General features: G+C 38.8%; 1 protein-coding gene across 1 annotated transcript in view; it reads right to left on the bottom strand.

Moving 5' to 3' along the window:
* Nucleotides 1-15,845, bottom strand: part of CDK14 (cyclin dependent kinase 14) — a 687,166-nt gene that overhangs the window by 146,542 nt on the left and 524,779 nt on the right. Inside the window, exon 12 of the mRNA XM_010587282.3 lies at nucleotides 9,824-9,872. Within this exon, the coding sequence (XP_010585584.1) occupies nucleotides 9,824-9,872 (49 nt within the window). The remainder of the gene's footprint in view (nucleotides 1-9,823; nucleotides 9,873-15,845) is intronic.

Below are 15,845 nucleotides of genomic sequence, written 5' to 3'. Positions count from 1 at the left end.
TTCTTTCAATCCAATTAGGAAAACTGTCTAATAGATGTGTTCCGACTTAGGATAAATCACAGTTTTACATTAATTATCTACAATGCTATCTGTTAACATCTCACTCTTAGGAAGAAACTGTTGGGGGAAGCGGGGATCTTGTTTTTACACAAAAAGTATTAAAAAAAAAATGATTTGGGTGACCAAGCATTTTAGAATATGTACCTAGAAAGGTATAAGGAATATTCCAGAAGATGTCTGGGGACTCTGTACAGAAGTGGTATTTGTGTTCAAGGACAACTGCTTATTTGGAACTGAGTGAAAAGCTCTGGCTGACAAGGAAGGGCAGGGGTGCTAAAAAATGAAGGGAGGTGAACTAACATTTGCCAAAGGTCTGTGCTTGATAAGATGCCAGGTAATTTACATCCATGCCTTATTTAATCCTTACAATAATCCTGCCAAGGAGTTATTCATATCCCTGTTTTAAAGATTGGAAAACTGAGGCTCAGAGAGGTTAGTGAGCTTCCTGAACATTATATGGTTCAGTAGTGGATTTGAGATTGGAGTTGGACCCGTCTGATAACAAAGATCATGCTGGTTTCAAGCATTTTCTTGCCATTGGTGCAGCCTCCCTCCATATTTTCTGTTTTTTCTTGATGCATATCAACAATATTTCACCCATTGCCACTAAGTCAATTCTGACTCACAGCAACCCTATAGGACAGAGTAGAACTACCCTATAGGGTTTCCAAGGCTATCATCTTTAAGAAGGCACACTGTCATCTTTCTCCCACAGAGCAACTGGTGGGTTCAAACTACTGACCTTTCAGTCAGCAGCTGAGTGCTTAATCACTGTGCTCCCAGGGTTCCTCCTCAAAAGTATTTAGTGACTGTATTCTCAGGTCAGTAACACTGCCAGGTAAACAGCAGATGTCAGATGTGTGTGTCAATAAAAATAGTCTATTTACTGTATCCTCACAATGGGTGTAAGCTGAACCCTAGTTTCAGAAAAGATTACCCAAATTATGAGGAGGGGGGATGCTCTGCTCTGACCCCACCACACCCCTTGTCCAGCCCTAATTTTCATGACAATCAACACAAGTAAAAGGTGAAGAGGGTGGCAGTGGATACTGAGGATGATATTGTTATTAAGGTCATCATTTTTACCAGTGACTTCTTACGTTCATCCCTATTTTGAGGCAGATAATTCACCAAATTCATAAATATTTGATTAAACAAACAAGAATGAATCAAATAAGTATTGAGGAAAGGGATCACATATCTAATGCTTCTTATCAATAAACAGCAGTAAAACCTTCTGCATTTTTGTTTATACTTCACTGTCTAAAATGTGGCAATTTTCAGTGTTCTGATGCCTAAGAATTAATATATGTATCCACAGGGGCCTGCTGAGGACGACCTGGCTCTCCATCTGGGAGGCTTATTTAGAAAAAGGAGCCCCTCTCAGTAGCATCTATGTGGTGAAGAGAAATTGAGCCTTTACGATATTTTCTGAGTAGAGTTAGGGGAGATCAAGGGGATTGGGAACAACAGCAGAGAGGTGAATTCTTAAGGGAGTTCAAAAAGGGTAGAGAGCTGTGTGTCTAACCCCTAACAGTTCCCAACAGAAGAGAGAGAGAGAGAACACAAAAAGGAGAAAGGCATAGAGACGCCTGCAACAGGCAGTGCCCCTCAGGAGGGAACAGCGTGGCTTCTGGAGGGGAGGCAGTGGGGAGGGAGTGCCTACTTGATGTTCTTTGATACTTCTGCTCTTCCCCCTGCGGATATATTATACTTATTGGAGACTCCGGAGCCATTAGCTTCTCAGAGTATTTACAAATAAAAGATGGGGTGAATAGTGGTGATGGTAGCACAACAAGGCAAATGTAAATAGTCACTGAATTGTATACATAAAAGTGGTTAAAATGGCAAACTCTTTGTTATAATTTTACTATACACATACACACAAAATAGGGGTGAGAAGGAAAAATAAAAAGCAGATCTCTAGACATTTGAGTGCAAAATGCAAGGGCCCTTTAGCTTCATGTTTCCAAAGTTCCAGACGCCCACACTTGTATTATACTTGTAAACACATTAAAAAAAAAAAAAAAAAGTACGTTCCATATGGTGATCTAACAGCTGTGCTGCCCAATACGATAGTCACTAACCACATGTGGCTATTTAAGTTTAAGCCACTTGAAATTAAATAAAACTTATGATTCAGATCCTAAGTCAAACTAGCCACATTTCAAGTGTTGAATAGCCACCTGGAGCTAATGGCTACTGTACTAGACAGTGTAGAAACGGAACGTTTAAATCAACGCAGAGAATTCTATTGAATAGCACTAATCTAGGCAGCACAGAAATGCCAGGCCAAACTTTCAGTTACCTCAGAGACCACTAGCCTTCCTGAACACAAACTCTTTTTCTCTCCGCTAGGGTTGGAAGATGGTTTCTTCCTTATACCTACTGTACCTATTGTGAACCATGCAATGTGGACCCAACAGAGTCTGAGGCCTATGGCTGTTATCTGACGGGCCAGAGCCCAAGCAAAACATGTGTCTGGCCTGCCTGGAGCTGGGTTTGCCCCCCTCCGTTCTGCCTCACACTATGACTCATCACCCACTGATGGTAGGCAGAATGGCCTCCAAAGATATCCACATCCTAATTCCTAAAACCTGTGAATAGGTTAGTGTCCTAGCAAAAGCACCTTCACAGATGTAATGAAGCTTACAGACCTTAACTGAGGGAGATTAACCTGGATTATCTAGGTGTGCCCAAACTAATTGCATAAGCCTTTAAAAGCAGAGAACTTCCTCAAACTGGAGGCAGAAGAGATGTGGCACAAAAGCAAGTCAGAGAGATCTGGAGCACGAGGACACCTCTACTGCTGTTGCTCACTTGAAAGAGAAAGAGGCAGCATGACAAGGAATGCAGACGGCCTGAAGCAGCTGAGGAAGCCTCCTAGTGGACACCAGGAAGGAAACGAGAGGCAGTCTTAGAGCCACAAGGACTGGATTCTGTCAACAATTTGCATAGCCTGAAGGCAGATTTTCCCCAGAGCCTCCAGATAAGTGCCCAGCCCTACCTACCCAGACCAGAGAAGCCAGCTGAGCTCATCCAGACTTCTGACCTACACAACTGTGAGATAATAAATTTTCCTTGCTTTAAGCTGCTAAATCTGTAGTGATTTGTTACAGCAATAACAGAAAACAAAACATACCACTTTACATTTAGGAGAAGCAGAAGGGTTTTAGTTCATCTTTCCAGAATCTGTTTTGAGAAAGAGTTCAAGAAAGCCTAATTCTATTGTCCTCCTTTCAGGGAAACAAGTAGCCCAGATGTTCCCAGAAGCTCTGTGCCACTTCAGAAGCATATGTTTTATTCCTTAATAGGTGGAATGGCAGAAGATAGGTATTAGCTGTTCCACAAGCGTGTCCTCCTGGATGAGGAGTACAATACGTAATCTGAAAGGATGAAAAACAACGGCTGTTGCCAACTCCCACAGGTGGCACATACTGCCAGTTAGTAAGGGGAACAAAAAACTTGCGCCCGACAGATAACAAATGGCATGGGGCCTTCCCTTGGCCATCACGAGGGATTACTAATGACGATGAATTCTTTGCTACAAAAAGAAACATGTGGACAAGAAATCTGGCAATGACACACAATGATGGAGGATCAACTCCCCGGGCAGCAGGAGTGGTGGGAAAGGTGACAAGTCTCACTAGCAGAGCTTGTGTGAGTGGCTGGCAGGCCTGTCACCTCTGCACTTAGATGGCCACAAACCCAGCCTTTAGTCTAATGGTGCATTACATAGCAGTGGTGCAGAAGCAGCCGAGTCCACGATGCAGGTGGTCGGTCTGCTGCAAACACTATTTTCCCCAGGAGAGAGGAAGCCACATTTCCACTCTGTCTCAGCATTCCTGCTGCCTAAATTCTGAAGCAGGAATGACCTCAGTTTCCAGAAGAGATCTCCCTACCCAGTGCTGCTGTTGTTTTTGTTAGGTGACGTAGGGATGGTTGGGACTCATAGAGACCCTACGTATAACAGAATGAAACTTTGCTTAGTCCTGTGCCATCCACACAACCACATCCTCACGGTGCTGTAGTGGGAACAAAATAAAATCATATATGGATAAACCCACATGAATATAAGGGCTTTTAAATCAATAGTATGAGGCATTGGTGGTTCAGTGGCAGAATTCTCATCTTTCATGCAGGAGACCTGGGTTCAATTTCTGGTCAGTGCACCTCACATGTAGCCACCACTTGTCTATCGGTAGAGCTTTGAGTATCACTATGATGCTAAACAGGTTTCAGTGGAAAGTCTAGACTAAGATGGACTAGGAAGGAAAGCCTGGCCATCTACTTCCAAAAACCAGCCAATGAAAATCCCGTGGGTCACAATGGTCCAGTCCACACCTGATCATGGAAATAGTGCAGGAGCAGGCAGTGTTTCATTCTGTTGAGTGTGGGGTTGCCACGAATGAGTGGCTGACTGATGGCAGCTAACAACAACAGCAACCAATTAATAGTATTTCTTTCATAACACTCACTGTGGGGCACACATTATGCATTACAATTTTCAATAGCATTTGAATTCAGCATTTTCTTTTAATCTATAATAAAAAAAAAAGAGAGATAATAAAATCTGCCCTGACTACTTCAAAAGATTGCTGTAAGGATGTGAGGATGTGACAATATATATGAAAGCATATTCTGTATTGCTGTTCACTTATTAATTACCACTCCACACCCATCACAATCACTGGTGATCATTTACGGAGCAATGAGTATATGTCAGGCCTTTGACCAGGAACATTGCATGTCATCAAATTGATGCTGCTGCTACTAGTAATCAGGGTTGGGCCCTCGCAATATGTCAGTTTCTCTTGGATAGCTTTCTCTTTGTCCTCCTGATAGCTGCCACAACTGGCGTCTTTGGACAGACCTTTATTTTGTCTTCTTTGAGGAACTCTAGAACTCCCAGCAGGGCTTGGAAAGCATCTTCTATTTTAGGTCCTCTTTCTCCGTTTATAGAAACCCTGGTGGCGTAGTGGGTAAGTGCTACAGTTGCAAATCAAAGGGTTGGCAGTTCAAATCTGCCAGTTGCTCCTTAGAAACTCTATGGGGGCACTTCTACTCTGTACTGTAGGGCTGCTATGAGTCGGAATTGACTTGATGGCAACAGGTTTTTCCTTTTAAGAATCCAACCTGTGATTTCCTACAACTGCTCTGTTAGATGGCATGGGGACTTAGTAGGTTTGATAAACATCACACCCACATACTACTTTTCAGTAACTGAACTAAGGTTCATTTTTATTAAAACAAATGTCCCCAGAAATTACTCTGAACCTACAACTGTCAAGCAGACAGGTGAGCTTCTAGGGCTTCCAAAAAATACCGTATGTGGGTGTCCAAGGTCAGGGGCAAGAGACCTGATTGAATCTAACGCTCATGTGTTGAAAACTACATGCTCAAGGAAGCAGGATGTGGTGAGGAGCTACACGCCACAGAGCCTCTAATGCTGGATTCAAATTCGCAGAGCTGGGCAGTCAACAACTGTGGCTCACCCTTTGGATTCAGAGGCTGAGATTCCAAAATGTCATCTTTAGTGTGAGTCTGTCACCCCCACTTGCCAAGCTCACCTCTAAAAAAGTGATGTAAAAAAAAAAACTTTGAAAATATTGTGAGAAAAAATTTCCAGGTACTAAATGAAGTGAAACTGTTACTCTGAAGTAAATAGATTTATAACAAAAAGGATCAACACTGAAAAAAGTGGAAGTGGAGAAAGATGATTTAAAGAACTGGCTCAACTCAACTGCCTCTCCTAGTGTCAGTGTTCTTACATCCCTCTCGTATTGCCAAATAACTGGCAAAGAAATGAAAGCTCTACCTCACTTTCTCATACAACATTATTTTTTAAAATTTTAGCTCAACTTAGAACAATAAGGCAGAGTGGAAAACAGGACCTTCGGTCTTCTTGAAAAGGAACTGATTTAAATCTTAATGGAACACTACAGATATGATAACAAGAAAAATACAGTAAAAAATACAGTAAAGAACTACCTGTTTTTGTTAGGTGTCGTCCAGTCAGTTCCAACTCATAGCAACCCTATGTACAACGGTACGATACACTGCCCTGTCCTGTGCCATCCTCATGATGGTAGTTATGCTTGAGCCCATTGTTGCAGCCACTGTGGCAATCCATGTCGTTGAAGGTCTTCCTCTTTTTTGCTGACCCTTACCTTATCAAGCATGACGTCCTTCTTCATGAACTAGTGCCTACTAATAACATATACAAAATAGGTGAGGTGAAGTCTCGCCACTCTCCCTTCTAAGTAGCATTATGGCTGCACTTCTTCCAAGACAGATTTGTTCATTCTTCTGGCAGTCCATGGTATATTCAATATTCTTTGCCAACACCATAATTCAAAGGTGTCAATTCTTCTTCAGTCTTCCTTATTCATTGTCCAGCTTTTGCATGCAAATGATGCGACTGAAAACAAAACGGCTTGGGTCAGGCGCACCTGAGTCCTTTAGTGACATCTTTGCTCTTTAACACTTAAAAGAGGTCTTTTGCAGCAGATTTGCCGAATGCAATATGTCATTCGATTTCTTGACTGCCGCTTCCTTGGGCATTGATTGTGAATCCAAGTAAAATGAAATCCTTGACAACTTCAATATTTTCTCCATTTATCATGATGTTGCTTATTGGTCCAGTTATGAGGGTTTTTGTTTTCTTTATGTTGAGGTATAATCCATACTGAAGGCTGTAGTCTTTGATCTTCATCAATAAGTACTTCAAGTGCTTCAACATATATATACAGAGTGAAATTTATGTCGTTCCTCTATAGTGTTAAACACATTGTTTTATGCACACGTAACACAACTATCTAGTCAAGTCATCCTTAAAATATGTTTGGAAGTTAAACATTGAATTGGATAAAATATTCTAAGGGAAGTTTAAGAACAGGAAGTTAGGAAACATTTCAAAATCTCCTACATTAGGGTTGTGACTCTGTTAGGACATTTGAATATCCATAAGCAACTGTTTTCTTCTTCTCCATTTTTTTTGCATTACTGTAAAGGTAGCTTCATAACAATGTCTCTGTATTGATGACACACTGTAAAGTATTAACTACTATAAATTCTTAGGAGAAGTCCAGCTGTATTTAAGTAAGAAAAAGGAATATAAGTAGAACTTTTTTTTTTTTCTTAGAGGAAGTGGGTGGAGCAGACAGGAGAAGGTTAACCTATACCTAGTCAACTGTGTGGACAGGCTTTGCTTTACCAGCCCCGATCTGACTATACTTTCCAGGGCTGTCTTCTGTGACTCTGATGGCTTATCCTCAGTTCTCTATTTGCTACTTTCAAGCCTCCAAAATTGTTCAGCTGTTAAAAAGTTCCAAAACAAGCAAATGTGTTCCTGGAATCTCATCCTTAACTTTGCTGGAGAGCATATACTATGACCACTTCTCTAGCCAAAATAATAAAAGATCTTTTAAGTGGCTAAAATTCTTGGTTCGTTGCGCATATGTGCCAATGTCAGACAACTATAAATAGAGAGATTTGGAAGAAAAATAAGGAGAGTCTTTATAACTCCAATGAAACAAACCGAAATTTTTAAAGCAGTAAGAAAACACTGCATGTTTTTATAAAATTAGGATTTGTCTCCTTTTTATCCAAAACCCCCTTTAAGCAGGAAGAACCCATATGGATCATGTACTTCCAGTATAAGAGAATAAAAGGTCTTTCTCTTCTTTATTAATATTATTCTGAATATTAGTATTAATATAATACTATTCTGAATCTTATAATTAAGATTTCTTCTTCATATTATCCTTTTGTATTTGGATATCTGCTGGGTCTTTTGATAGTTCTCCCCCATCACTGCTTTGTTTTCCCAGAATACTAAAAAATCTTTCAAAAGACAAAATCATGACCACGGTTACTTATATAAATGAAGTCTGAAAATTGCATGGGTGTTACCTAGGGCAGACTTGGCGCCGAAATAAATCGAGTCATTCGTTAAAACCATTCAAAGGGCCTTAAGGGTTCCTTTCTCAAGAAAGTCCTATTCTCTGAGGTCAGTTAATACGTCCACTAGCTTTAAGCAGCTGGGTTAATACATACTTTTAAAAGCATTGCTACTTAATTTTGAACAGCCACTTACTTTCTTATTTATCCCACTCAGATTAACCCATTTAAATTGAATTCAAATTAGTTCTTGTAAATTAGTTCACTTTATTATGAACCTATTACCATTGTACAAGACAGCTTACCAATTGCTTCAGTTCAGTAATTGTTCTGTAGACAGACAAATTATCTAGCTGCAATGGAGAAAGCTAGCACTTGTTTAATAGGGTTCGAATGTAATTATTCCGAACCTAGATCCCGCTCCTGAACGTGCGAGATGTTAAAATGTCAATGGTGGTTGCAAGGTCACAGGTCCATTTGGAGGAAAAGTCAATAATGTAATTAATGTCTCCGAATTCTCAGTTCTTTCTAAATTACATTGGGTTCGAATTGGCTGGAGGCTGTGGGTGTGGCTCTAAGGATTCAATAGTTAACCCTGGACTACCAGAAAGTACCATTTTAATATTTTTAGTGATGATTTTATTATTTAGTGTTTTCTGAAATAAACCCTTAAAGCAACAAAAAATAAGACTTAAAAATAGCTTAGTTCTGAACAACTCATGCTTACACATTCAAAATCTCTCCTCAAGCTCAGCATTAATATTTAATAATCTAAGGGTAGGACTGAGTTTATTAAGTGACTTTGATTACTAATGTTAAAAAAAGCATATGTAGGTGGTAAAGATTAAAAAAAATATTAACTACAATTCTGCCAACTGATTAAAAAAGCCTCACATAAAAATGTAATACCTCTTTACTTACTTGAGGTTTTATTTTTTATTAAAAAAAAATTATAAATGCTATGTTCTTAGAAGGTGTCTTTAAGACCTTTCTTATTTTGTGAAAATCATATTCTGGAGAATTCTTATTGCCCTCAAAGTTAAAAGCTCATTTATGGACATCTAGGTGCCTTGTAAGAAAGGCCCAGTTATCTACTCCTGGAAAATCTGCCCCTATGGAGCACAGATCTATTCTGACACACACGCTTTAACCATTGTGCCACCACAGGGCCTTTGAAACGTGATCAAACCAAAAACCAACAACTAAACCAGGGTTACTTGCTTACCCTGCTTTCCAACTTTCAATGATTTACTAATAGACCCCTGAAGAACTTGTGAAAGCCAGATCTTCAGTAATGTAATCAAATTTCAGAACCAGTAACTAAAAACATTTCAACGAACTCAAATCAGAGAATAGAAATTAAACAAATGGAGTGATGTACACTTTCAGTGATGCATGTACCTCGCTTCCTAATAAAGCTGGCGGGGGGGACAGAGATAAACTGACAAAATCTGAAATATCAATTTTATCTAGTTCAAAGTTTGTCACCAACATTATTTAAATTAAGGAGCCACTTAATACATTTAACAAATGGCATTTTCCTGATTCTAAAACTTTTCTTGGAATTCAGTTACACCAAGATGAACCATGATAGATTTTAGAATGTACAACCCTAAAATGATGCTACATCACTCTGGAAACCAAAAACTCACATGGTTTTTGGTGTAGGCCTACATGGTGTAGGCTCAGGCTAACCACGTGTCTGGCACACAGTTACAGTTTCATAATTGCTTAATGGTTACACACATGCATGAATGAATAACATGACACACTTATCAAGACAGTTTTAAAAATTAAAAGAAAAAAAACTAAAAGGGAGAGAAAGATAGCACGCGTGAGCGCAATCTATATGAAGACTTACTTATTCCATGCTTGTCTCAGGTTTTTAGAGCTGTACACGGTAAAGCGTTCTGAAATAAAAAAAAGAAATGACAATCTTTGTTTCAAATGTGTATAGTGCAAGCATGTTAAAAAAAAAAAAATCAATTTTAAGAAGACACAGTTACATTAGCCATAGTAAGGTCTTTACCTGTAGGATATATAACCAGCTGTTACAAAGAGTAAAACAGGAAAAACATAATATTTTAAACAAGGAAGCATTGTCTGCTTTTGTCTAGAATGATTTATTTCATAATCTGGTTTTCCAGTAATTATTTCTTAGAATACCAAGTTTTTAATTGAGCTGAGTAAAGAAGCTCAAGTTCCAAACTTCCAAACTCTGAGTAGATTAACAGAAGAAATATTGACACATTCACCTAGTGAGACATGCTGTTTCCTTTATGAAGACATCTACAACCAAATACAGAAATATTAGTTCTGCTTTCCTACATTATATGGTATTTACAGGTGCTTACAACCAAACCACCAATGTCATATAATGTATATTTACTTTAATTGCTTAACAAACTTTATCAGATTTTTTATTTAATTAAAAAAGTAGCTTTTTTTTTTTTTTTTAACAAAACCAAAGCAGCTGCCATTGAGTCAATTCAACTCATGTCAACCCCATGTGTGCGGAGTAAAACTACACTCCACAGATACCTGTTTCCAAGGCCGTGGCCTTTCGGAAGCAGATAGTCAGGACTTTCGCAGATAGTCAGGACTTTCTTCGGAGGGATCTCTGGTAGATTTGAAATGCCAACCTTTCAGCTAGTAGTTGAGCACTTAATGACTTGTGCCACCGAGGGAAAACAGACAAATAATCTTCCCTGTTGCCTCCCGTTTATTACTCCTGATGACATAACAACTGTTTAATGGCTTGGTATGTCTCTTTCCACATGTCTTTATGCTTATAAATACACACTCTCTAGTATATATAACCATGTTGTTGTCGTTGTTAGGTGCCATTGAGTCGGTTTCGACTCATAGTGATCCTATGCGTAACAGAACGAAACACTGCCCGATCCTGAGCCATCCTTACAATCGTTGTTATGCTTGAGCCCACTGTTGCAGCCACTGTGGCAATTCACCTTGTTGAGGGTCTTCCTCTTTTCCACTGACCTGTACTTTACCAAGCATGATGTCCTTCTCCAGGGACTGATTCCTCCTGACAACATGTCCAAAGTATGTAAGACGCAGTCTCGCCATCCTTGCTTCTAAGGAGCACTCTGGTTGTACTTCGTCCAAGACGATATATAACCATATATACTATTTAAATTTTTAAAATGTAAATTGTAGAATAAACATTTCTCTGAAACTTTTTTGGAGGCATTTAATAATATGTAATGAATAATCCCTCAAATCAAGAAAACAGACGTAATAACTTTTTAATAATTGTATAACATTCCACTGAGTAGAAACATCATGATTCAACTATTCTCCTACTCATCCACATCTAAGTACTAGTTTCTTCTCCCACACAAGCATCCTTCAGTAAAAATCCTTGTACATTTACGTCTCTCTGCAAGGCTTTTATTTGTGTCAGACAGATTCCCCAGTGCAGGACTGCTTGGCAAATGATACGCACATTCACAGTTTAATAGAAGACAACACATTACTTCCCAGTTTTCCACCAGCAATTAAAAGAAACAATGTCCCTTTCTCCATATGCTTTCCAACACTGGTTGTTATCTGTGTTTTAAATTTTGGCCAAACTGATGCCTGATAAACCTTACATGGCTTCTTTTCATGTTTCCTGGACATTTGCATTTCCCTCTTCTGTTTCAAATTTTGCTTTTCACAACTGCTACCAACTTTAATAAGGTTGTGGGCCCTTTATCAGTTTATAGGAACTCTTTGTATATGATCTCTCAGGTCATATGTATCTTTTTGCCTTTATCTATGGGGAATTTTTCCTTACAGAATTTTAAATTTTTATTTGGCAAAATCAGTCATTATCTTTTGTGCCTTTTGGCTTTCTTGTCTTGCTTTAAAAAAAAAAAAAAAAAACCTGACCCTGAAGTTATACAAACAATATTTTTACATTTTTCTCCTTTTTTTTTTTTTTTTAAATATTGCGTGACACAATTCTAACTTTGTTCAAGGAAGATAGATAATTATGCTAGGATTATATGATACATCATTCTTTCTCCAATAATTTCAAATGCTACACCTTTATCTTATATTAATTTCTAAAATATCCTTGAGTCTGCACTCTTTTTTCTTTTTGTTCATCCATTTACGCCAGTGTCATCTTGTTTTAATTAGAGTATCTTCTATTATCGTTTAGGAAACACACTTTTTTATAATTCTTTTTTTTTTTTTGAAAAAACTTGGGGCAAGTTTTGAATATTGCTTTATTCATTCATTCCACAAATGCTTATGTGTACCTAAGGATTGCTCTCATGCTGAGAAAACCGACATGAAGAAAACAGAAAAAGTTCCTCCCTCACGGAAGTGGGTGAAAACAGACAATAAAAACATAAACACAACCCCTACCACGACCAGCGACAACAAAACGAACAAGATAATTCTGGAAAGTGGTAAGTGCTCTAACAAAATAAAACAAGCAGATACAATATGGAGTGACCAGTGTGAGAAGGGCACTTTAGGCTGGGTGATGAGGGAAGGCCAGTTTAAAAGAAAATGAGTTCCCATTGGAAGTCTGCTTAATACATCTGTTTACAGGCAGTCTACACGTTACAAATGAGATCCGTTACTGCGTCTTTAAGTCTTTAAATTGAATTTGTAGGTAAGTCGGAACAGGGCCATAGAGTTCTTACTGAGCCTTACTTCAGTGCAAGAAGAGGCTGGAAGCCTTTCCAATGATTTAAAAGCTACACATGCAGCACGTGAAGGTGATTGTGATGAAGAATTTGTTTCGAGTAGAGGTTGGTTTAATCATTTCAAAGTGAGGGCAAATTGACATAACATTAAAGGGCAAGTATGATTTGTCTGTAAGTCAGACTTTCATAAACCAGGGACTGCCTGTGTTTTAAAAGGATGACACAAAATCTTTGCACACAGGAACCTGGTGTGTCTCTTCATTTACGCAGTAAAATTAAATGGTTTCTTATTCATATTTATCTCCTTTCTTTTTAATACTTTAAAAGTTAATGACTTAATTTTACTTAATATTGGTTGAAGTCTTTTGTCAATGTTGTCTGCTTTTAATTTTAAGTTTTTACAGGGGAGTACCAAAATGATTTTTATTGTTTTTGTTTCAGTATGGTATCATGTATAATATTATCATTTGATAAGAAGAACAAATAGAAAAAAGCTGAAAAGATTCAGCTTCCTATCTTTAAAGAGAGTTTATTCAAAGGAAATGACTGAGAATACTATGCCCTGATTCACTCACTTATTTAACTACCATTTATTCAGGAAACTCCTGTGTGCCAGGTAAAGTTCTTAGTGCTGAAGATACAGGAGGAAACCAAACAAAAAACCTTCCTGTCTACCAAAAACTGAACTCAAACCTAGTGCCATTGAGTCAATTTCGACTCATAGAGACCCTGTAGGACAGAGTAGAACTGCCCCATAGAGTTTCCCAGGAGCACCTGGTGGGTTCCAAAGGCCGACCTTTTGGGTAGCAGCTGTAGCACTTAACCACTACCCCACCAAAGTTTCCTTCCTGTCTACAGGGAGGTCCTATTCCAGTAGGAAGTGTGCCAGGAGGCAGGGTGGCTGGAGCTGACAGGGCCCTAACAGAGCACATGCAGGGTGAGATAGAGACCGCAGATCAGGGCGGGGAAGGACTTTGAGGCCATTAAGATATGATCAAGCCTCTTTTTTTAAAGGTTGACTCTGCCTTTTGTTTGGAACACAGACCAAAGGAGGAAAGTTTGGAAGAAGGGAGGTGAATTAAAGGTGTTGGTGACAGTTCAGGAAATAGACAATATGAACTGGGTTATGGTAACAGAGTAAATGCAGTGAGAAGAGGTGAGAATCTGAAAATATTTTAAAGGTTACAGACAATAAGATCTATTGATGAATTGGACTTAGGGTATGATGGAAACAGGAATCACAGGTGACTAGTAGAGTACCTGTTGTTGTCGTGTATTATTGAGTTGATTCTGACTCATTGTGGCCATATATGACACCAAGTATAACTTCCCCATAGGATTTCCCAGGCTGTAATCTTTACAGGAACAGATTGCTAGGTCTTTTCTTCCTCAGAGCCTCTGGTGGACATAAACGCCAAACTTTTGGTTAGCAGCCGAGCGCCTAACCATTGTGCCACCCAGGCTCCTAGTAGAGTACTTACTTATCTCCAATTCCCAGGTTTCAAAGACCTGGAATTTATACACAAGTCAAATATTAGCCTGAGAACAAATTAATCATTTGTGATAATTCAGAAGGTATTTAAAGTTTGCATAGAGTTTCAAGGTCATCAATTCAAGCAGGGATAAATGTCAAAATATTTACAAACCTGTAATGCATGGGCAAAAGAGTCCTGGTAGTACAGTGGTTAAAGCACTCAGCTCATAACCAAAAGGTCAGTGGTTCGAAACCACCAGCCACTCCAAGGGAGAAAGATGTGGCTGTCTGCTTTCATAAGGATTACAACCTTGGAAACCCTACAGGGCAGTTGTATCCTGTCCTTACAGGGTCACTATGAGTTGGAATCGACTCAATGGCAATGGGTTTTTTTGGTTAAGGAATGGGCTTTGACCAATCAGAATAGAAACTAGCCATTATGCCCGCATGCACTAGCTGAAGATCAGCCCAGATTAAAAACACCCATTGTTCTGCAGTTATAGGCAAAAGCACTCAAGAAGAGTGATGTATTTATTTGTCTCAAAAGAATGTCTTATTTCTGAGTGTATTCTCTGCTAGACTGCATTATATAAGATAAAACACAGATCAGACAGTTGGTGTAGAATGGACAGGTAAAGGCATATTCTAGGTTTGAGGATTCACTGACAAGGAAAGAAAAAATGGAAAGAATAGTTCTCTTTACAAGTTTTTTAATTGTTATTATCTAAAGTCTGGAATCAAAACAGCAAGAGAAAAATTAACTGCATCAAATATCTTTGTAAAACAAATTTGATTTCTTTAACTTTGTACTCCCCACAAAGCAATTTTAATAATTTGCTATGATTTTGGGAGGAACAAGAATTTTATTACAGATAACAAAATTAATGCAATCTTGGCATTTGTTGTTAGGTGACACTGAGTCAGTTCCAACTCATATAGACCCTATGTACAACAGAATGAAACTCTGCGCTGTCCTGTGCCACCCTCATAATCATTACTATGTTTGAACCCAGACACTGTGTCAGTCCATCTCATTGAGGGTCTTCCTCTTTTTCACTGACCCTCTACTTTTCCAAGCATGATATCCTTCTCCAGGGACTGGTCCCTCTTGATAAGGTATCCAAAGTACGTAAGACAGAGTCTTGCCATCCTCCCTTCTAAGACGAATTCTGGCTCTACTTCTTCTAAGACAGATTTGTTTGTTCTTCTGACACTCATGGTATACTCAATATTCTTTGCCAACACCATAATTCAAAGGCATCAATTCTTCTTTGGTTTTCCTTATTCACTGTTCTGCTTTTGCATGCGTATAAAGTGATTGAAAAAACCATGCCTTGGGTAAGGTGCAGCTTAGTCCTCAAAGTGACATGTTTGCTTTTTAATACTTTAAAGGGGTCTTTTGAAGTAGATTTACCCAATGCAACACGTTGTTTGATTTCTTGACTGTTGGTTCTATGGGCATTGACTCCGGATCCAAGTAAAACGAAATCCTCGAAAACTTCAATATTTTCTCCATTTATCACAATGTTGCTTATTGGTTCAGTTGTGAGAATTTTTGTTTTCTTTATGTTGAGGTATAATCCATACTGAAGGCTGGGAATTCCAGAACACTTAATTGTGCTCATGAGGAACCTGTACATAAACCAAGAGGCAGTCATTCTAACAAGACAAGAGGATACTGCGTGTTTTAAAATCAGGAAAGATGCGTGTCAGGGCTGCATCCTTATACCATACTTACTCAGTCC

Source organism: Loxodonta africana, chromosome 8 (assembly GCF_030014295.1).
Source record: "Loxodonta africana isolate mLoxAfr1 chromosome 8, mLoxAfr1.hap2, whole genome shotgun sequence".
Taxonomy (NCBI): Eukaryota; Metazoa; Chordata; class Mammalia; order Proboscidea; family Elephantidae; genus Loxodonta; species Loxodonta africana.
The sequence above is the reverse complement of the archived record's forward strand: the minus strand, read 5'-3'. Positions and strand labels throughout refer to the sequence as shown.